The sequence below is a fragment of the Heterodontus francisci genome, chromosome 7, assembly GCF_036365525.1.
Source record: "Heterodontus francisci isolate sHetFra1 chromosome 7, sHetFra1.hap1, whole genome shotgun sequence".
Classification (NCBI taxonomy): domain Eukaryota; kingdom Metazoa; phylum Chordata; class Chondrichthyes; order Heterodontiformes; family Heterodontidae; genus Heterodontus; species Heterodontus francisci.
In genome coordinates, this window is record NC_090377.1 from 3,802,164 (window position 1) to 3,825,716 (window position 23,553).

General features: G+C 43.9%; 1 protein-coding gene across 1 annotated transcript; it reads left to right on the forward strand.

Annotated features, from left to right (window-relative positions):
• The first annotated feature begins 954 nt into the window (after window positions 1-954).
• On the forward strand, window positions 955-22,613 carry LOC137371800 (rac GTPase-activating protein 1-like). The gene is made up of 10 exons (XM_068034680.1): window positions 955-1,006; window positions 2,753-2,904; window positions 3,607-3,771; window positions 4,805-4,900; window positions 5,362-5,560; window positions 8,408-8,510; window positions 9,068-9,200; window positions 13,643-13,757; window positions 22,328-22,418; window positions 22,497-22,613. The coding sequence occupies exons 1-10, from the start codon at window positions 955-957 to the stop codon at window positions 22,546-22,548; spliced, it is 1,158 nt and encodes a 385-aa protein (XP_067890781.1). The 3' UTR covers window positions 22,549-22,613.
• The last annotated feature ends 940 nt before the right edge of the window (window positions 22,614-23,553 follow it).

Genomic DNA, 23,553 nt, shown 5'->3' on the forward strand with positions numbered 1-23,553 from the left:
TTGAAGATGAGTTTGTAGAATGTTTTCGGGATAGTTTTTTGGAGCAATACATTGTGGAGCGATAGTATTGTTTAATGAAGCAGGGCTAATAAGTAATGTCATAAAAGATCCACTGGGAAATAGTGATCATAATTCCATTAAATTCCATGTTAAGTTTGAAAGTGACATGCTGTAATTACAAACAAGAATCTTAAAGCCAATTGCATAGGCATGACAGGAGAACTGGCTAAGGTAAATTGGGTAAATAGACCAAAAGGTATGATGGTAAATGAACAGTGGGAAACCTTTAAAGAAACAGTTCAAAATGTTCAACATTCCACTGAAAAACAAACTCAGCCAGAAAGACCCATCCGTGTCTCACTCAGCAAGTGAAGGATAGTATTCGATTTAAAAGAAAAGGCTTACAACATTGTACAAAATAATTGCAAGTCTGAGGATTGGGGGTGTTTTAAAAACCAGCAAAGAGCAACCAAACATTTGATAAAGAAAAAAATAGAATGAGTGTAAACTAATCAGTAATATAAAAACAGATTATAAGAGCTTTTATAGATAATCAAAAGGAAGAGAGTAGCTAAAGGAGAAATTATCATGGGGAATGAGGAAATGGCAGAGGCATTGAACAAATATTTTGTCTGTCTTCACAGAAGATACAATTTCCATACCAGAAGTACATGGTAACCTAGGGGCTAAAAAGAGTGAGGAAATTAAGGAAATTCATATCAGCTGAGAAAAAGTATTGGAGAAACTTGAGGGACTAAAATCTGACAAATCCCCAGGATCTGATGGCCTACATCCTAGGGTTCTAAAAGAGATAGCTGCAGAGATAGTGGATGCGCTGGCTATGATTTTCCAAAATTTCTTAGATTCAGGAATGTTACACCACTTTTCAAGAAAGGAGGGAAAGAGAAAATGAGCAACTACAGGTGAGTTAGTCTAACATCAGTCATTGGGAAAATGCTGGCATCTCTAATTAAGGAAGTCTTAGCAATACACTTAGAAAAACACAGTATGATTAGAACAAGTCAGCATGGTTTTACTAAAGGGAAATCCTGTTTGACAAATAGAGTTTTTTGAGGATGTAACTAGTCGGGAAGATAAAGGAGAACCAGTAGATGTAGTATACCTGGATTTCCAAAAGGCATTCGATAAGGTGCCTCATAAAAGATTAATAGGTAAGATAAGGGCTCATGGAATTGGGGGTAATATATTAGCGTGGATAGAGGATTGGTTAACAGACAGGAAGCAACAAGTGGGCATAAATGGGGCATTTTCAAGTTGGCAGGCAGTAAATAGTGGAGTGCCACAAGGATCAGTGCTGGGGTCTCAGCTAGTTACACTCTATATTAATGACTTGGATGAAGAGACAGGCATGTATCTAAATTTACTGATGATAGAGGTAGGTGGAAAGGTAAGCTGAAGGGAAGACACAACATTATTTTAAAAGTGTTCAACTTGTAAGTGTTGCTGTTCAGAGACTTGGATGTGTTTGTACAATGAACGCAGAAAATTAACGTGCAGGTACAACCAGCACTTAGGAAGGCAAATGACATGTTGGCCTTTATTGCAAGGGGATTGGAGTACAGGAACGAGGAAGTATTGCTACAATTGTATAGGCTTTTGATGAGACCACATCTGGAATACTGTGTGCAGTTTTGGTCTCCATTTAAGAGAATATACTTGCATTGGAGGCAGTGCAGTGAAGGTTCACTATATTGGTCCCTGGGATGAGGGGGTTCTCTGAGAGGCTGAGTAAATTGGGAGTGTATTCTCTGGAGTTTAGAAGAATGTGAGGTGATCTCATTGAAATATATACAATTCTAAAGGGACTGGATAGAGTAGATGGAGATTATTTCCACTGGTTGGGGAATCTAAAATACACGACCTCAGTTTCAGGATAAGGGGATGATCATTTAGGACTGAGATGAGGAGAAATTTCTTCACTCAAAGGGTGGTGACTCTTCGGAATTCTCTACCCCAGAGGGTTCTGACTGCTCCATTGTTGAATACATTTAAGGCTGAGATAGACAGATATTTGGTCTTGGGGAATCAGGGATATGGCAAGTGGGTGGGAAAGTGGAGTTGAATCCGAAGATCAGCTGTGATAGTATTGAATGGCAGAGCATACTCGATGGGCCGAATGGTCTACTCCTGCTCCTATTTCTTGCGTTCTTGTGAACTGCAAACTCATACCCATTCCTGTTCACCATCTGCCCTGTGCTCACTGACCTTCATTGACTCCCAGTCCGGCAACACCTCGTTTTTTAAAAAAATTCTAATCCTTGTTTTCACTCCCTCCATTGCCTCCTCCTTCCCTCTGTAACCACCTCCAGGCCCACAACCCTCAGATTTCTGCACTTACCATCTGCCAGTCAAGGATGCACTTAAAAACATCCTGTGGGTCCTTTTGTCTTTAAATGGAATTCCACCATTTTCCACCCCGCCAACCTTCTCTCCTGAATAAATGAACCTGTCTTAAACCTGCTGGATAGTCCCCTCCCCTCAGAAGATGAATTGTAATAAAACTTGAAGATTAATGCCTTTAAAATCACAACTTGCAGACAAAGCCTTAATTTGTAACCTGAGCCTGAGGACCTGGCTACCAAGGACTGGTGTTTAAAGTGATTGTTCAGTGCAAATATAAAGATGAACAGGTTTAGTATTCCAAGTGATTAAGACTTGCTCTGCCTTGTGCTGTGGTGTGTGCAGTCACAATTAAGAAAAGCTTGCTATTGAATTGTCTCTTTTGTTACAGAACGGATCCTGGAGGACAACTGCGTGGGAAACCAACAGACTCTACTGACTGCCCCAGCGCCTCCAGAAATACCAGCACCACCTTCTCCTGACCTGTTCACGACTCCAGAGCACTCTGGTCAAACCAGGCTGCACATCTTCATCTCTAAGACAGTAAAAGGACTTGTTTCCCCTCTGGGCTAGTATGGGTTTGATATAGGGTGAACACTACTCGGGCAGGGTGGTGTCAGTGTTAGATTGGAGTAAAGGAGGGAGAATCAGGACAAGGGGTGGGTGGGCGAATGAGCTTTCTCTTGTCTGGGAGAGTGTTGAACCAGTGCATCCAGTTTCAGCTCCCTGTCTGTCTGCTGCAGCTCCTCTGTATAACACCCAGTTACTAACAGGAATGGCCAAACTGCACCAAACTGTGCCTTCAGTAAAACAAACATCATAACACTGTTCACAACCTCAACACATGCCCGAGTATTTGAAAGCCAGTGCAATACTTTCTGAAGTGTAGTATCTGTCGCACTGGCAGTTAGTTTGTGCACAGCAAGATCCTACAAACAGAAATCTGAAATATCCGATCAATTGTTTTCAGTAATATTGGTTGAGGGATTAGTGCTGACCCAAGATACTGGGGAAAACTCCCCAGTTCCTCTTCCTATAGTGGGTGTGGAATGTTTTACATTGACCTGAGGGCAGACTGGGCCTCAATTTAACATCTCCTGAAATACAGACCCTCCATGCAGCACTCCCTCAGTCCTGACCCTGGTGCCAGCTGCCGTTTCTAACTGGGTGTCCTCTCTGCCACTGCCAGTGAAATGAGTCATGAGAACTGTTTGAAGTTGAATTTTTCTTTTCCTCGTCCCTCAGATCATTATGCCAGAGTCGTGCATTCCCTGCGGGAAACGGATCCGATTTGGGAAGATGGCAAAGAAGTGTCGCAGATGCTGCATGGTGTGCCACCTGGATTGTCAGGACCGATGCCCAGTGCTCTGTGCGCCCAACTTCACTCTGAGCTCTGTCAAAAACGGAGAGGTACAGACACCAGAGGAATGGTTCCCCTCACATTCCCACAAACATCCTCTTCAAACAGCACCTTTTAACATAGGAAAACATCTGCAAGACCTTCACTGAGCATTATCAAACACAACTTGATACTGTGTCACATGAGGAGGTATTGGGACAGGGAAAGAGCTCTGGTTTTAGGAGCACCCTAAAGGAGGAATGTGAGGTGGAGAGGCCGGGAGGTCTAGGGAGGGAATTCCAGAGCTTGGGGCTCAGGCAGGTGAAGGCACGGCCGCCAATGATGGAGCGATTAAAATCAGGGATGCTCGAGGTCAGAATTAGAGTGCAGAGATCTCGGGGTTGTGGGGCTGGAGGAGATTAGAAATCAGGAGGGGCGAGGTCATGGAGGAATTTGAAAACCAGGATGAGAATTTTAAAATCGAGGCATTGCTAGACCAGGTGTCTATGTCAGCGAGCACAGGGCGTATGGATGAACGGGATTTGGTGAGAGATGGGATATAGGCAGCAGAGCTTTGGATGATCTCAAGTTTATGGAGGGTAGAATGTGAGACTGGTCAGGAGAGCATTGAAATAGTCAAACCAACAGGTAACAAAGGCATGGATGAGGGTTTCAGTGGCAGATGAGCTGAGTGGGGCAGAGTCAGGTGATCTTACCGAGGTGGAAGTAGGTGGTCTTGGTGATGTGGGTATATAGTCACTAGGTGCCTGGTTCCTCCCACTGTACTCAGCTGAGTCAGGGTAGGAGTTGGAGCTAGGGTTATCCTCCGTGCCAGTGCAAGAGGAGAGAGGGTCCCTGTTCTGGAGCACATGCAGTGATCCTGGGTGAATATTAGCTGAGGAGTTGGAGTGTTATAGTCATGCCCTGAAGGCTCTTGAGGTACCACAGGGACAGCTGGTACCAGGTTTGTGACCCCAGCGAGCAGCTGAAGAGAAGGTGGAGAGCATTGGGCTGAGAAACGTAGGGTCTGAGGTTAACAAAGGTCACAGTGACGGGACTGACCAGTCAGTTTTTAGTCCTGAATCCCAATCTTTCTTCTTTCAGGGAACAGTTGCAGATTTTGCTCCACGGACAGCTCCCATGATCCCATCTCTTGTCATCCATTGTATCAATGAAATTGAACAAAGAGGGTTACAGGAGGTGAGAATCAGCTCCGAGAATGAAGTTTACTTATTGAACAGTGAGGTGTGTGTGGAATAACCCCCAGTTATAGACTGCAATCTTATTCTAGGGTTCGTTGAGGTTGGGAGTTTGTTATAGAATAACAGATACCAGGGAGTGAGTTACAGACTGGAATCTAATCGAGCGGTTCGGGGGGTTTATATATAGAATAACAGATACCCGGGACTGAGTTACAGACTGGAATCTAATCGAGGGGTTCAGGGGGGTTTATATATAGAATAACCGATACCCGGGAGTGAGTGTTGGGGGAAGGTGAGTTTGCTGGGTGTGAGTGGTCTTTGTGCTGTATGTTAACGGGGTGATGTATTAGCTAGGCCCTGGGTTCTGTAAGCTGAGGTACTCTGTATAAAATGGGGGGGGGGCACAGTGTTTTGCAGGGGGTGGTGCATTGATCTGACTCCATGCTCTATCCTTCTCAGCCTGGGATTTACCGGGTGCCTGGTGGTGAACGGGTAGTGAGGGAGCTGAAGGAGAAGTACGTTCGAGGGAAGGGCCTCCCACCACTCAGCCGAGTCTCCAACATCCATGTGGTATGTGGGCTGCTGAAAGATTTTCTCCGTAAACTGAAAGAGCCTCTGGTGACCTTCAAACTCCACTCAATATTCATGGCAGTGGCAGGTATAGCAACTCCTCTTCCAGAACATTCCGCTGGTCTTAAATTCTCAACTTCCTATTCTCTGTCACATTCTATAATGTTCTGGTCATGGAGGTGGGACTTACTCTTGGTGTTGGATCCTTCCTGGATTTACGTAGTATTTACAACACAAACAGGCCATTTGGCCCAACAGCTCCAGACTGGTATTTATATTCCTCATGAGCCTCCTCCCATTCTTCTTCCCACCCAATCAACATATCCTTCCAACCATTTCTCCCTCCTTCCTCTGGAATATATCTACACAACTCACCTCAACCACTCCCTGTGGTAGTGAGTTCCTCATTCTCGCCACTCTCTGGGACAAAGAAATTTCTCCTGAATTCCCTGTTGGATTTATTTGTGACTGTCATATTTATGGTCCCTAATTCTGGTCTCACTGACCGATAGAAGCATCCTCCCTACATCGACCTTATCGACCTTTTCGTTATTTTAAAGGTGTTTATCAGATTACCCCTCACTTTTTAATCTAGAGAAGAGTGTCAGTCTGTTGAATCTCCGTTAGCAGTAACCTCTGTTATGGTAGTGTCCTTTTTAAAAAAAATAAAAATAAATAAATAAATAAATTGTTGCACTTTCAGTGCCTCTTATCTTTTTTTTTATAATATGGAGACCAGAATGCTGCACAGTGCTCCAAGTATGATCTAACCAAGATTTGATACAAGTTTAACATAACTGGGTTTACCTAGAGTTTTGGGTCCTCTGTTCCTTTAACCACGTCAATCTTCTGTTGCATCCCATTTATTGGCTGCTTAACATGATTTTTGAAGTTGAGCCAATCAAAACCTTACTTAAATAGTCAATCCCATCATCCAATGTGAAAGGAAAGTGCGACGACCTCAGTAGAGACTGTTCTCTTTAAAGCAAGAAATATGAACTCCCCAGATCGATTAAAGACTTAAACAAGATTTCATGTTTTAAGACTTTTATTATAATTAAACTTTAAAAAAAATCAACATTAACTAAACTACTTGGGTAGTTAATACACTAAATTACAGAGAAAGGTATTTCCCATTATCTTAACACATTTGAAAACCCCACACCAGTCCTAAACTTTTCCCAGTTGCAATGGGTTGGATCTCTCGTTCCTTCTCAAAAACCCAATGTCCTCTTCTCTCACTTCTGAGCATTCAACTGGTCTTCCATTAGGGCAATTTCTGGTGAGCCTGTTGGTCTTTTCTCCTCCACAAACCTTGACTTTGAACTGGGTTCAAGTCTTAGCCTTTCACTATCAGTGTTCTGAGAGCAGTTGTTTTCTCTCCGGCTGTGTAGCTCCTGCTGGTTTCCTCATGTCTTCATTTCTTCCTTACAGCCTGTCAGATTTGGGAAAGCCTGTTGTATTTAGTCAGAATAAAAAGTCTATAGTCATTTTCCTTTTTACAATATTCAGAGTCCATAAGTCTGCCCATATCAAAACACCAGGACCATCCTTTGCTTTCAGGTGTTAGCAATTATAACTTGAATTTGTGTTTTGAGCCCCTGGCTCCCTGGTAAGTCTGGGAGAGGTGTTTAAACCTTGCACTCTGATTTCTAAAGGGTCTTTGAGCTGAGTTCTTGTGCTTGGGCTTCTTTCTGGGTTGACTTGGTGTGAGTCATAGAGAGATACAGCACTGAAACAGGCCCACCGAGTCTGTGCCGACCAACAACCACCCATTTATACTAATCCTACATTAATCCCATATTCCCTACCACATCCCCACCATTCTCCTACCACCTACCTACGCTAGGGGCAATTTACCTAGCAACCTGCAAGTCTTTGGCATGTGGGAGGAAACCGAAGCACCCGGAGAAAACCCACGCAGTCACAGGGAGAACTTGCAAACTCCGCACAGGCAGTACCCAGAATTGAACCCGGGTCGCTGGAGCTATGAGGCTGCGGTGCTAACCACTGCGCCACCCAAAAGGTTATATTATCTCCTCCAAATCCTTTTACACTGCATTTAAAAATCAGTTTTTAAAACAATCATACCACAAAGTCTAGTGTTCATAACAAAAGTTAGTGAAAGGTTTTCAAACCTGAGGAAAATTCCTCGAGTCCAGGTAATCAGGAATCCAGATGGAAGTTCCATAAAGTTATACTTTAGGTTTGTGTGGGGCATAAACACCAGCACAGACCTGTTGGGCTGAATGGCCTGTTTCTGTGTCAAAATTACCATCTTCAACCATTTGTTCAACCTTGATGCTATTTTTTTTTTTAATGTCACTTTTGTTGAACACTAAAGTGAAAGCTTAGTTTGATTTTCTTTCAATTCTATCAAATAATTTGACTGAGCCTTTCTGAATTCAGTGTTGGCTCTGCACCAGTGATGAATCTCCCACTGGTGGTGGACTTCATGTTAATTGAGTAATGTTGATGTTTTCAGTGTCTCTATATGAGAATAAACTAGATTTTTTTTTTTCCTCTACAACTATAGATTTTCATAAAAATCCAACTGTTCACTAATGGCCTTTAGGAAAGGAAACTTGACGTCCTATATGTGACTCCATTCCCACACTAATGTGATTGACTCTTAACTGCCCTCGGGCCACAAGGGGTGGGCACTAAATGCAGCCTTGCCAACGTCACCACGCAGTACTGATTGGGTAATGTAGTTTTATTCATTTCTCAGGATGAGGGAGTCACTAGCAAGGCTGCCATTTATTAGCCTTGAGAAGGTGGTAGTGAGTTGCCTTGAACTGCTGCAGTGTGTGCTAAAGGTACTGGATAGTGTTGGGGAGGGGGATCCAGGAGTGATGCATGGGATCTGTGCAGTTCTGTTCACTGAGATGCTCCAATCCATGTGTTTGTATTCTCTCTCCTGAGTTTTGTGTAGATCTCCCAGATGATCAGAGCACAAGGGACCTCAGTCAAGCTGTGTGGAACCTGCCTCGAGCTAACCGAGACACGCTGGCCTTTCTCATCATCCATCTGCACAGGTAAGACGTGCAGGGCTGAAACTGGCCAAATCTTCACAATGTCCTGAGACCTCGTGCCCTTGACCTCAGTCCAATTTCTGGCTCCAGTCCTTGTTTGTTTCCACAGATTTGCAGATTTTTACATCACCTTGTGACATCTCTGCAAAATGTTTCTATACATCGCCTACAATATAGGCAAAGCCTGTAGCCATTCTTTGCACAGCAAGATCCCAGAGAGGCAGCATTGTGATGAATGACCAATTGATTGGTTTGAGGCTGAAATCTCTGCCCTTACAATAGTACCATGGGATCTTTAACATGTACCCAAATAAGCAGGCAGGACCTCCTTTTAATGTCTTAGCTGAAAGACTGGCCCTCAGAGTGCAGCCCTCCTTCTGCACTGGCAACACAGGAGGTCTGTGGTGGGGGTAGGGCCCAAAGTTTGCAGCTAGTGTCTGGGCTTGTGCCCAAACCCGTATGGTGAAGGAGCTACTTGGGTTGCAGGGTCTAGTTCGGGTCTGTCAATCAGTGCGATGGAGGTGGGGAAATGGTTGTTGACCTTGTGTCTCTCCTGCCAGGGTGATGGGGAGTCCAGAATGCAGAATGGATAAACAGAACCTTGCCAGAATCTTTGGTCCAACAATTGTGGGTCACTCCAATCCGAGCCCAAATCCACTGGAGGTCTTTGAGGACACAAAACGACAGCCAAAGGTTAGTGCCTAATCCCCAGGACTCTGAGTAACAGATTTCTGAGGGGTTACAAGGTCAAGTGTGATCAGCAGAGAAGCCTGTGCTAGGAATTGGGGATATAGGTTTAGTCATCCCATTACAAGATGTATTAGAGGGTTTAGGATAGATCTGGGCCTTGGAGACAGAATGATCTTAAAAGTTCAAGCAAGTGAATTTGGTTTCACTAAAGCGGGAAGGATGAAGACATAATCTGCAAAGGAGGCCATTTGGCCCATTATTGCTGTGCTGGCTCTTTGAAAAAGAGATCCAATTATCTTGTGCCCCTGCTCTTTCCCCATAGCCCCGCAAACTCTCCCCCTTCAAAGATTTATCAAGTTCCCTTTTTGAAAGTCACTGTATCTGCTTCCACCCTTCAGGCAGGTCATTCCACATCTCAACTTGCTGTGTTTTTTTTTAAACTCTCATCTTCCCCCTCTGGTTCTTTTGCCAATTAGCTTAAATCTATGCCCTCTGGTTACTGGCCCTCCTGCCAGAGGAAATAGTTTCTCGCTATCTACTCCAAACCCTTCCTAATTTGGAACACCTCTTTCTTAATCTCCTCTTAACCTTCTCTGTTGTAAACCGAACAATCCCAGCTTCTACACATTAACTGAAATCCCTCATCCCTGGGGGTACCATTCCAGTAAATCTCTTCTGCACCCTCTCCAAGATGGTGGAGGTATAATCCAGGTCTCCATGTCATAGGCAGCCCAGACAAGGTGAAATGCAGGACAGTAAGGCCACAATCGAACCTTGGAGATAAAGAAACTATTCTCCCAGGATAGTGTTTGGGATGGACTCTGAGACAAGGATTCCAAGATCACTGGGATCTTTCAACACTGAGAGGGTGGCTGCACCCCTTCAAGAGGGTGTATCAAGAGCAGATCTGTTTGATTCTTGTGGGGTTAGAGTACAAAAGATTTGGGGAGGGTGAGAACTGGATTGGGGTGCATATCTGGAATGACCCCAATGGACAATGAAATTTCATCACCGGTTGGTTAATCTTTTTTTGACTGCTTGTTTTTGGACAGTTCAATTAATTGATAAAAATCTGGAATTGAAAACTTGTCTCAGTAATGGTGCCATGAAACTATCATCAATTGTTGTAAAAACCCATCTGGTTAACTAATGTCCTTTAGGGAAGGAAATGAATCAACCGTGGCTAACAAAAGAAGTTAAAGATTGCATTAGGTCAAAGGAAGTGGTTTATAAGGTTGCCAGAAAAGTGATAAGCCCGAGGATTGGGAGCAATTGAGAATCTAACAAAGGCTGACCAAGAAACGGAAAGAGGGAAAAGAGAATATGAATGCAAGCTAGCGAGAAACATAAAGCTGCTTTAGGTATGTGAAAAGGAAAAGATTAGCGAGGACAAATGTGTGTCCAAAACAGGCAGGGATAGGGGAATTTATAATGGCAAATAGGGAAATGGCAGAGAAACTAAACATGCCTTTTTTAAAATTGTTTTGTGGGATGTGGGCATCGCTGGCTAAGCCAGCATTTTTTACCCATCCCTAATTGCCCTTGAACTGAGTGTCTTGCTGGGCCATTTCAGAGGGTTTTGTAAGAGTTAACCACATTGCTGTGGGTCTGGAGTCACATGTAGGCCAGACCCAGCGAGGATGGCAGATTTCCTTCCCTAAAGGACATTAGTAAAAACCCATCTGGTTCACAACAATCAACAGTGGTTTCATGGTCACTATTAAGCAAACTTTTTAATTCCAGATTTATTAATTGAACTCCGATTTCACCGCCTGCCATGGTGGGATTCGAACCCATGTCCCCAGAGTATCAGTCTGGTCTGTGGATTACTGGTCCAGTGTCAGTACAATGACACCACCTCCATGTCTTCCCAGAAGAAAATGCAGAAAATCTCCCAGAAATGGGGAACCAAGGGACTTGTGAAAATGAGGAATTGAAAGAAATTAGTATTAGAGGTAGTACTCGTTTATATAAAAAAAAAAAACTGGATTGAAGGTTGATTTAAAAAAAAAACCCTGGACCAGCTGAGCTACATCCCAGAGTATTGAAGAAGATGGCTGCGGTGATAGTGGATGCATTGGTGGTTGTCTTGCAAAATTGTATAGATTCAGGAACAGTTCCTGAAGACTGGCAGGTAGCAAATGTCACCCCATATTGAAGAAAGGAGAGAGAGAGAGAAAACGGAGTTACAGACGTATTAGTATGTCAGTAGGGAAAATATTAGAATCTATTATAAAGGATGTGAGAACTAGACACTTAGAAAGTAATGATTGGGAAAGTCAACATGGATTTATAGTCAGTTATACAGCATGGAATCAGGCCCTTCGGTCCATTGTGTCAGTGCTGGCCATCAAGCACCTATCTATTCTAATCCCATTTTCCAGCACTTGGCCCGTAGCCTTGTATGCTATGGTGTTTCAAGTGCTCATCTAAATACTACTAAAATGTTGAGGGTTCCTGCCTCTTCAGGCAGTGCGTTCCAGATTCCAACCAGAAAATTATTTTCCTCAAATCCCCCCTAAACCTCCTGTCCCTTACCTTAAATCTATGCCCCCTGGTTATTGACCCCTCCGCTAAGGGAAAAAGTTTCTTCCTATCTACACTATCTATGCCCTGCATAATTTTGTATACCTCAATCAGGTCCCCCCTCCGCCTTCTCTGCTCTTCTGTTTCTACTTGAGAATTGCCTATGTAAACATCTCGCGCTGTAATTACCTTTTTTGTCCCACGGGTGCAAGCATGTAATTGCAGAAACACATTTACTGACTATTTCCATTCTAGATGGGAATATAGGAATTCCCAATCATGGAACATACAAAAAAAATAGGGATTGAAGTAAATCCATTTTTTAAAGTTCACCCACTGTTCCAATTATCCCATCCTCTAACCCCATTCATCTTGAGTGTACTCTTGCTGTTCAACACCATGAACTTGAAATTTACATCCTTGTTTTCAAATTCTCCATGGCCTCCTCGCTCCTCCCTATCTCTCTAACCTCCAGCCCCACAACCCTCCGAAATCTCTGCGCTCCTCCAATTCTGGTCTCTGCACATCCGCAATTTTAATTGCTCCACAGTTGGTGGCTGTACCTTCAGCTGATCCAAGATGCTCCATAAAACGGATTCCTGTATAAGCTTTTGGCCACCTGTCCTATTATCTCTTTATTTTTGTCTAATGCTCCTGTGAATCACCTTGGGACATTTACTATGATACAGGTGCTATATAAATGAGTAATGTGCAACACCATGCAAGACTTCTACTTTTGTAAATATGAAAACATAAAAATCTGAGCCAAGTCTACACACTGACTGCAGGGACAAGGGCAGACCAGGCTGAGTGTTTACAGAAAGTTGTTGCCATGTGCCTCCCAGTGGGAAAAAAGCAGGACTGCAGGAGGCTTGGAGTGCTGGCTGCTAGAGTGAAGGTGCAGGGTGAAATTAGACTGAGTTAGGAGATGGAGAACTAAAATAACCACATTGTACTCTGTCCTTGGCAGGAACTGAGGTCCAGAGGTGGCGCAAAGAATAATCGAGTGCTTTAAAATGATTGAGTCAATAGGGTAGATAGAGAAACTATTTCCTGTGAGGGAGGTCAAAACAATGCGGCATAACCTTAAAATTAGAGCCAGCTTGTTCAGGGATGATGTCAGGAATGAATAAATTTGGTGCAGTTTGAGGCTTAGACACGGTAGAGGGAGCTTTACTCTAACTCAATGCAAGGAAGTAATGCTTCAGTTGCATATATATTCCAGTCTCCTTGATAAAGGTCAACGTGCAATTTGCTTTAGTTTAGTTTAGAAGTACAGCACTGAAACAGGCCCTTCGGCCCACCGAGTCTGTGCCAACCATCAACCACCCATTTATACTAATCCCATATTCCTACCACATCCCCACCTGTCCCTATATTTCCCTACCACCTACCTATACTAGTGGCAATTTATAATGGCCAATTTACCTATCAACCTGCAAGTCTTTTGGCTTGTGGGAGGAAACCGGAGCACCCGGAGAAAACCCACGCAGACACAGGGAGAACTTGCAAACTCCACACAGGCAGTACCCAGAATTGAACCCGGGTCGCTGGAGCTGTGAGGCTGCGGTGCTAACCACTGCGCCACTGTGCCGCCCTTTCTCGATTTTTGATTTTGGTACCTGCCCAATAACATTCCATGATTTCTATATTTGAACTTGCAGAAGTTCTGCTACTCCAGCAGAAAGTTCCTACCTTCTCATCATTCAGCAAATACTCTGCTTTGGCTCCAAAATGATGATCTCTTCCTTGCCTGCACGAGTTGTTTGCCAGTTTTGCCCAGTTAATGTGTCAATTTCCTTTTGCTGCTATTGACACCATTTACTGCTCCACTGAATTGGGTTGAAATGAGATATTGAAGAGCAGTGTCGGGCTGGTCTCAATCCCACTGCTGCTGTTGCATGTTCTCCACTCCCTAGGTTGTGGAACGACTCCTCTCATTGTCCTGCGACTACTGGACCCAGATTGTACCGGTGGGACAGGAGACGACCCAGACAGGAGCCAGCAGCACCGGACCAGGTCTCGTCACATCCGGTGAGAATGATGCTTCCATTCTATTTTAGTAGAAATCTTGGGTGACAGGCCAAGACCCTCAGTGGAGAAGAGCTGGTAAATTGGGATGGGGTGGCTGGAATTCCAAGCTCCGTCTGTAAACCAGGTAGGAATGGTGAAGGCAGTTCAGAAATTAGTGAGGATGGAAAAGTGTGTGTGTGTGAGAGAGAGGGTGGGCAGCATAAATGAGCAGGATTGAAGTTTGAGTCTTGGGATTTACTGATACAAGAGTAGTAATAGGAAGATAGGGTGAATAGATGTATGGCACAGAATAATACAGTGCAGAGGAGGCCCTTCGGCCCATCGAGTCTGCACCGATGCATTAAAACACCTGACCTGTCTACCTAATCCCATTTGCCAGCACTTGGCCCATAGCCTTGAATGTTATGACGTGCCAAGTGCTCATCCAGGTACTTTTTAAAGGATGTGAGGCAACCTGCCTCTACCACCCTCCCAGGCAGTGCATTCCAGACCGTCACCACCCTCTGGATAAAAAAAGTTCTTCCTCAAATCCCCCTTAAACCTCCCGCCCCTCACCTTAAACTTGTGACCCCTCGTAACTGACCCTTCAACTAAGGAGTTAGTGTTAAGGAGCACAGGAGGGAAGGTTTTAGATTGGGGCATTGGGACCAGTTCTGGGGTAGGAGGCACCATTCAAAAGGGATGGATTGCACCTCAACAGTGTCCTCTTGGGGAGGTCCACAAGTGCAGCTGGGGAGAATTAACTAAAGTATCAAGGGGATAGGCACCGTATACAGAAGTAAAAAAAGAGGAACAAGTTGCATAAAGTGACCGTTGGAAAGTGCTGGAGCAGGAAGTAGTACAATATTAGATAGGAGTGGACTAAGAATGAATACAAATACAGCTTTCCAATGCACAAAGTTAGTGAATAAGGTTGGTGAGCTACAAACGCATATAACCATGTGGAAATAACAAACCTGGCTTAAAAATGCTGAGGACTGGGTGCTTAATGTTCGAGGATATTAAGAGTTCAGAAAAGATAGAGAAGCAAAAAGAGAGGTGAGGGGGCAGAACTGTTTTGGAAAGACAATGTAGTGTTGGCCCCATGAGGGGGAAAGACAAAATCTATTTAGTTAGAATTGAGGGGCAAAAAGGGTATGATCACACTACTGGGAGTAGTCTACATGCCTCCAAATAGTGGGAGATAGAGGAGCAAAACTGCAGGGAAATCAGATGTGTAAGAACTAGACTGGTGATATTGGGGATCTTTAATTACCCAAATATCGATTGGGTTAATGTTGGAGTAAAGTGGGGGGGGGGGGGGGGAAATGAGGAATTTCTGAAATGTATGAGAACTTCCTTGACCAGTATGTGCTCAATCCAACTAGGGAGGAGGTATTTCTGGGTCTGGTGCTGCAGATTGAGGCCAAGTGTCATACGGACATATAAATTAGGAGCAGGAGTAGGCCATTCGGCCCCTCTAGCCTGCTCCACCATTCAATAAGATCATGGCTAATTTAAATGTGTCTTGAATTCCACTCTCATCTACCCCCCAATAACCTTTGATTCCCTTTGCCTACTGCTGAATATTTAAGGAATGACCCTCCCACTTTCTGAGGCAGAGTTCCAAAGTCTCTCAACCCTCAGAGAAAATCTCTCCTCATCTCTGTCCTAAAAGGGTGACCCCTAATTTTAAAACAGTGACCCCTAGTTCTGGACTCCCCCACAAGAGGAAACATCCTTTCCACATCCACCTTGTCAAGATCGTTCAGGATCTTATAAACTTCAATCAAGTTTCCCCTCACTCTTCTAAACTCCAGTGAAAACAAGCCCAGTCTGTCCAACCTTTCCTCATAAGACAACCCGCTCATTCCAGGTATTAATCTAGTAAACCTCCTCTGAACCACCTCCAATGCATTTACATCCTTCCTTAAATAAGGAGACCAAAACTGCACACAGTATTCGAGATGTGGTCTCACCAATGCCCTGTATAACTGAAGCATAACATTTTACTTTTATTTTCAATTCCTCTCGTAATAAAGGATAGCATTCCATTAGCCTTCTTTATTACTTGCTGTACCTGAATACTAACTCTTTGTGATGCATGCACTAGAAAACCGAGATCCCTCTGCACCTTGGAATTCTGCAGTCGTTCTCCATTTAAGTAATACTCTGCTTTTTAAAAAAAATTCTTCCTGACAAAGTGAACAACTTCATTTTTCCCACATTATACTCCATCTACAGGACATTTAAAAAGTCAAAACCCAATCCATCAGAGTCAGCATGGTTTTATGAAGGGTAAATTGTGTTTGAATAATTTGCTAGAGTTCTTCGAAGCTGTAACAAGTAAAGTGGATAATGGGGATCCTGTAGATGTAGTATATCTGGACTTCCAGAAGGCATTTGATAAGGTGACGCACAAAAGGTTAATACACAAGGTAAGATCACATGGGGCGGCGCAGTGGTTAGCACTGCAGCCTCACAGCTCCAGGGACCTGTGTTCGATTCTGGGTACTGCCTGTGTGGAGTTTGCAAGTTCTCCCTGTGTCTGCGTGGGTTTTCTCCGGGTGCTCCGGTTTCCTCCCACAAGCCAAAAGACTTGCAGGTTGATAGGTAAATTGGCCATTATAAATTGTCACTAGTATAGGTAGGTGGTAGGGAAATATAGGGATAGGTGGGGATGTTTGTTGGGAATATGGGATTAGTGTAGGATTAGTATAAAATGGGTGGTTGATGTTCGGCACAGACTCGGTGGGCCGAAGGGCCTGTTTCAGTGCTGTATCTCTAATCTAATCTAATCTAATCTAACATGGGGTTAGGGGCAATTTATTAGCTTGGATAGAGGATTGGCTAACCAACAGAAAACAGTCAGGATAAATGGGTCCTTTTCTGGTTGGCAAGATGTAACTAGTGGGGTGACACAGGGTTCGGTCCTCGGGCCCCAACTATTTACAATCGATATTAATGACTTGGATGCAGGGATAGAAGGTACTATAACCAAATTTGCAGATGACACTAAAATAGGTGGGATAGTAAGTTGCAATAAAGAAATAAGAAATTTACAAATGGATATGGATAGGTTAGGTGAATGAGCCAAAATTTGGCAGATGAAGTTTAACGTGGATAAGTGTGAGGTTATCCATTTTGGTCGGAAGAATAGAAAGGCAAATTATTATCTAAATGGAGAGAAACTTCAGAGTGCTTCAGTGCAGAGGGATCTGGGTGTCCTCGTGCATGAATCACAGAAAACTAGTATGCAGGTACAGCAGATAATAAGGAAGGAAAATGGAATTTTGGCATTTATTGCTAAAGGAATAGAATATAAAAGTAGGGAAGTGTTGCTGCAACTGTACAAGGCATTAGTGAGACTGCACCTGGAATATTGTGTACAGTTTTGGTCCCCTTACTTGAGGAGGGATGTAGTTGCATTGGAAGCAGTTCAGAGGAGGTTCACTAGATTGATTCCAGAGATGGGGGGGCTTGTCTTATGAAGAGAGATTGAGCAGTTTAGGCCTTTACTCTCTAGAGTTTAGAAGAATGAGAGGAGATCTAATTGAGGTATATAAGATGATTAAGGGGATTGACAAAGTAGACGTAGAGAGGATGTTTCCTCTTGTGGGGCAATCTAGAACGTGAGGTCATAGTTTTAGGATAAGGGATAGCAGATTTAAAACAGAGATGAGGAGAAATTATTTCTCTCAAAGGGTCGTGAGTCTGTGGAATTCACTACCCCAGAGTGCGGTGGATGCTGGGACATTGAGTAAATTTAAGGAGGAGATAGACAGATTTTTAATTAGTAATGGATTGAAAGGTTATGGAGAACGGGCAGGAAAGTGGAGTTGAGGCTGAGATGAGATCAGCCATGATTGTATTGAATGGCGGAGCAGGCTCGGGGCTGAATTGCCTACTCCTGCTCCGAGTTCTTATGTTCTTGTGTTCTACCAGATTTTTGCCCACTCACTCAACCTATCTATATTGGTCTGTGAGCTCCTTTATGTCCTCTTCAACAGGCTTTCTTACCTATCTTTGTGTCATCTGCTAATTTAGCTACTAGGCCATTGTAAAAAGTTGATGCCCCAGCACAGACCCCTGCAGAACTTCACTTGTCTCATCCTGTCACTCAGAAAAGGACCCATTTATTTATACTCTGTTCTGCCAGCCAATCTTCTATCTGTGCTAATATGTTACACCTACTTTACGCAATAACCTTTTGTCAAATGCCTTCTAGAAATCCAAGTACAGTAAGTTACTGAGCTCTCCTTTATCCACAGCCCATGTTTAATTTATTGAAGTTCTTTCAAGGAGTAACATGATTTCCCTTTCACAAAACCACACTGACTATTCCTGATTACATTGAGTTTTTCTAGGTGCCCACCTATAGTCTGTGGAGGAACATTTGAGTAAGAGTAATCATTGTATTATAAGGTTTAGATTAGTCATGGAGAAATCAGGAACATTCTAAAGTCGAGCTTCCAATTGGAAGAGGGCTAACCAATGGGATAAGTGGGAATCTATCCAGGGTAAAATGGGGGTGATCTTTAAGGAGATGTTTCAGGTACAGGTTAGGTACATTCTAACAAGGGTGAAAGGTAAAGGAACCAAAGCCTGGGCTCCTTGGATGATGAGGGAGATGGAGAATACGATGAAACAAAACAAGAGGGTGAATGATGCATGTGAAAACCAGGCCAAATACATTCAGTTGAGAGGGGAAGTGAAGAGAAAAATAAGACTAACAGAGAGAGAGAATATGAAAATAGAATGACAGTTAACATAAAACGGAACCCAAAAATCTTCTACCAGCATTTAAATAGTAAGCAAGCAGTCAGAGGTGGGGTGGGTCCTATTGGGGACGATGCTTAATGAGTACTTTATATTGGTATTTACTAAGGAAGAGGATGTGACAAAATATCAGTAAAGGTAATGGATGGGGTGAAAATTGATAAACAGGATGTACTGGAGAGGCTGGTTATGCTTAGGGTAGATAAGTCACCAGGTCCGGATGTCTTACATCCCAGGTTGCTAAAGGAGGTGGGAATGAAAATAGTGGAAGGGCTTGCCATAATCTTCCAATCTTGATATGGGGAAGGTGCCAGAGACTTGGAGTGGCAAGTGTGACACCCTTCTTCAAGAAAGGGTGTAAGGACAGCCCTAATAACTACAGACCAGTTAGTTTAACATCAATAGTCAGAGTCATGCAGCACAAAAACACGCCCTTTGGCCCATCGTGTCTGTGCTGGCCATCAAGCCCATCCATTTTAATCCCATTTTCCAGCACTTGGCCTGTAGCCTTGTATGCTATGGAGTTTCAAGTGCTCATCTAAATGCTTAAATGCTGAGGGTTCCTGCCTCTACCACCACTTCAGTCAGTGTGTTCCAGATTCCAACCACTCGGTGAAAAAATCTTTTCTTAAATCCCCTCTAAACCTCCTGCCCCTTGCCTTAAATCTATGCCCCCTGGTTATTGACCCCTCTGCTAAGGGAAAAAGTTTCTTCCTATCTACCCTATCAATGCCCCTCATAATTTTGTATACTTCAATCATGCCCCCCCCTCAGCCTTCTCTGCTCCAAGGAAAACAACCCAAGACTTTTCCGTCTCTCTTCATAGCTGAAATGCTCCAGCCCAGGCAACATCCTGGTGAATCTCCTCTGCACCCTCTCCAGTGCAATCACATCCTTCCTATAGTGTGGTGCCCAGAACTGTACACAGTACTCCAGCTGTGGTACAGCTCCATCATAACCTCAAGAAATGCTGGAACCACTCAGCAGGTCAGTAACCTGAAACGTTAACTCTGCTTCTCTTTCCACAAATGCTGCCAGACCTGCTGAGTGGTTCCAGCATTTCTTCTTTTTATTTCAGATTTCCAGCATCTGCAGTATTTTGCTTTTATTCCATCATAACCTCCCTGCTCTTGTATTCTATGCCTTGGCTAATAAAGGCAAGTATCCCATATGCCTTCCTAACCTGTGCTGCTGCCTTCAGTGATCTATGGACAAGTACACCAAGGTCCCTCTGTACTTCCTAGGGTCCTACCATCCATTGAACATAGAACATAGAACAGTACAGCACAGTACAGGCCCTTCGGCCCACGATGTTGTGCCAACCCTTTAACCTACTCTAAGATCAAACTATCTACCTACCCTTCATTCTACTATCATCCATGTACCTATCCAAGAGTCGCTTACATGTCCCTAATGTATCTGCTTCTACTACCACCGCTGGCAGTGCATTCCACACACCCACCACTCTGTGTAAAGAACCTACCTCTGACATCTCCCCGAAACCTTCCTCCAATCACCTTAAAATTACATTGGTTATTCACTTGCCTTGTTAGTCCTCCCAAAATGCATCACCTCACACTTCGTCATAGAGTCAGAGTTATACAGCACAGAAATTCTATTTGCTACTACTCTGCTCATCCTACCAGCCCACCTTTTTCTCCCTGTAATCTAAGGCTTTCCGCTTCACTATTTACACCACCACCAATTTTCATGTCATCTACGAACTTACTGGTTGGTAAGGTTTTTAGAAACCATGATCAGGGAATAAAATTAACAGACACTTGTAAAGGTTTGAGTTAATTATGGAGTCCCAGCACATGTTTGTAAAGGCAAAATTGTGCTGGACTAATCTAATTCCATCTTTTGATTAAGTAACAGAAGGTTGATGAAGGGAAGGCAATGAATAAACACAAAACACTCTGGATGCTGGAAATCTGAAATAAAAAGAAAGTGCTGGAAATACCCAGCAGGCTTGGCATCTATGGAGTGAGAAACAAAGTTAATGTTTCAAGTCGATGACCTTTTCAGGAAATGTTAACTGTTTCTCTCTCCAGAGATCTTGTTGGACTGCAATGGATGTTGTTTATATGTATTTTAAGAAAGTGTTGGACAAAGTACCACATAAAAGGCTGCTAAACCAATGGATGCAATTGGATAAAAGAAAATGGCTTAAAAGGATAAAGAACAGCGCATTGTGCTAAATTGTTTTTCAGACTGGAGGATGGTAGACAGTGATGTTCCCCAAGGGTCAGTGCTGGGAATCACTGCTTTTTTTGCTTTATATAAATGACTTGGATATTGCAATGCAGAGTAAAATTTCAAAATTTGCTGATACCAAACTGAGGTGTGGCAAACAGTGAGGATGATACCAATTGACTGCAAGAGGAGATAGATAGATAGGCTAACAGAATGGGCAGACAAGTAGCAGATAGAATTTAATAGAGAAGTGTGAGGTGATGCTTTTTGGCAGAAGGGAGGGTGAAGCAATATAGACTAAATAGCACCGTTCTAAAGTGTACAGGGACAGAGGGACATGGGGGTGCATGTGCATAGATCATTGAAGGTGGCAGGACATACTGAGAGAGTGGTTAGCAAAGCATATGGTATCTTGAGTTTCATAAATACAGGCATTAAGTACAAAAGCAGGGAAGTTATGCTGAACCGTTATAAAGCTCTGGTTAGGTCCCAACTGGAGTATTGTGTCCAGTTCTGGTCACCACACTTCAGGAAGGATGTGAGGGTCCTTGAGAGAGTGAAGAGGAGATTCACCGGAATGGTTCCAGGATTGATTAATTTCATCTGCAAGGTTAGGTTGTAGAAGCTAGGATAATTCTCCTTGGAGGAAAGGTGATTAAGGGGCAATTTGATGGCAATGTTCAAGATTGACAGGTTTGGATAGGGTAGGGTATGGTAGACAAAGAAAAACTGTTTCCATTAGCTTATGGTACAAGGTCTAGGTGACAGATTTAAGGTTTTGGGCAAGAGATGCAGGGAGGATATGAGGAGGAACATTTAACACTGGTGGTAATGACCTGGAACTCGCTGCCCATGAGTGTGGCGAAAGTAGAGACTAATGATTTCAAAAGAAAATTAGATGGGCACTTGAGGGAAATAAACTTAGAGGTATAGGGATGGAATGGGACTGACTGGATTGCTCTACAGAGCTAGCATGGACTCAATGGGCCAAATGGCCTCCTGTTCTGTTATGGTTCTATGACGATGGGTGAAGGTTGATGCAGGAAACGCTGCAGTCAATTTCAACCTAGCAAAATCCCACAAGCAGCAATGTGATAATGACCAGATAATCTTTGTTGATTGAGGGATAAATATTGCTCAGGACACTGTGGGGGAGGAATTCTGTTGCTCTCCAAAATGGTGTCACAGGATCTTTTACGTCCTCCCTAGACAGCAGACAAGGTCTTCTTTTAATGTCCCATCTAAAAGATAGCTGTTCCAACACTGCAGTGCTCCCTCAGTATTGCTTTGGAGTGTTGGCCTGAGTTATGTGCTCAAGACCCACACACACTCTGTCCTGAGCACCATCACGAGCTGACATCAGACTGTCAATTCTTGCATAGTGTGGCCATTGGTGTCGTCCGATTTGATTCCATCTCCAGCTTGAGGGAGCAACATTTGGTTTGAAGTCATGGTCCTGTCGGCCAATCCAACCCTGCCTGGGTCTCCACGCTCGCTGTCTCATGCCCACTACTGCCATTTAGAGATGGGGGGGGGGGGGGGGGGGGGAGAATGGGGTGGGGTTTGGAGTCAGGACTGTGATGCTACGTTCTAACCTCTCCCCTCTGTTCCCTCAGGGCGCTTGTTTAAGCCACTGACGTCTCCTGATGTGGCCGACATGATGAACCGGACCCCCAGCTGCTGTATGCCACCTGGCATGCTAGCGATGTGAGTATCTGCAAGGGCTGGAGGGGTGTACAGTGAGGGGGATCCGTTGCTAACATCTCTTCCATTGTATTCCCGCAGGTCTGGGAACATTATTCCTGGGAAGATTTTCCCATCGCCAACACTGAATTAAACCAAAAGCAACTCTGGGAGAAACCTGCCAGAAATCAACACCCTCTCTCCACCACCACCACCACCCCAACCTCCACATGGAACCCATCCTGCCCCCTCCCGGACTGCCCCCCCCCCCCCCCCCCCCCCCACCCCGAGTCTCCCCTCACAATCATGCCAAGTATTTAGGGTAACACCTTGAACTTTTAACCTCCTGCTGGAATGTTGCATTTTTGTTTGCCCCAATTTATTGGAGTGCTGAGTCCTCGGCCAGGGAGGGGCTGGAGAACAAGTGGTTCTGATGGGGCTGAAGGGCAGTGCAGAGCTGAGTGACTAAGTAACCAAACAGATTCTTATTTCTCATCCAATGAGTTAATGTAAATGGGTGGGTGGGGGTGGGGGGAGGAATTGGGTTACACTGAGACCATGTCTAATACTGCCTGTCTCATGAAATAAAATATTTGCATTCACCAATGACTGTTCCTATTTTCAAATCCATCTCTTGGTTTTTTGGGACAGTTGGGCAAAGGCCAAAGTTTGAGACTAAGCTCAGCATTGATCAACTAAACTCAAACACAAATGTTGCTTGGGTCCCTGATGATTCAAGTTGATAAAAGTCTAACCTGGTCTGGTACTGAGCCCCACACACACACAGCAGGAAAGACCCAGGCTCCAACTCTGCCTGTGCTGAGCGTATCTCCGTGTGGAACCCCAGTGGAAATGCCACATACTTTTCTGAACTAGACAGCTGATTCTGCTGTTATGGCCTTTAATTACTAATTTGGGTGTGTGTGACAGTCAAATCCATTTGACAAAAATATTTAAAGTGTTGGGAATCATAGAATGATGCAGCACAGGAGGAGGCCATCCAATTAATACCACTCTCTACCCCCATCCCCCACCAACACTTTCCCCAGTCCTGCAGAAGCCCTGCAGATTTTTCCTTTTCAAGTATTTATCCAATTCCCTTTGGAAATTGCTGTTGAATCTGCTTCCACCGCCCTTTCAGGCAGTGCGTTCCAGATCA

Coding starts and splice junctions, on each gene's coding strand:
- LOC137371800 (XM_068034680.1), top strand. CDS start 955: ATGCTGGCATCTCTAATTAAGGAAGTCTTAGCAATACACTTAGAAAAA. Junction 4,901..5,361: donor AACAAAGAGGGTTACAGGAG/GTGAGAATCAGC, acceptor TATCCTTCTCAG/CCTGGGATTTACCGGGTGCC. Junction 13,758..22,327: donor ACCAGGTCTCGTCACATCCG/GTGAGAATGATG, acceptor CTGTTCCCTCAG/GGCGCTTGTTTAAGCCACTG.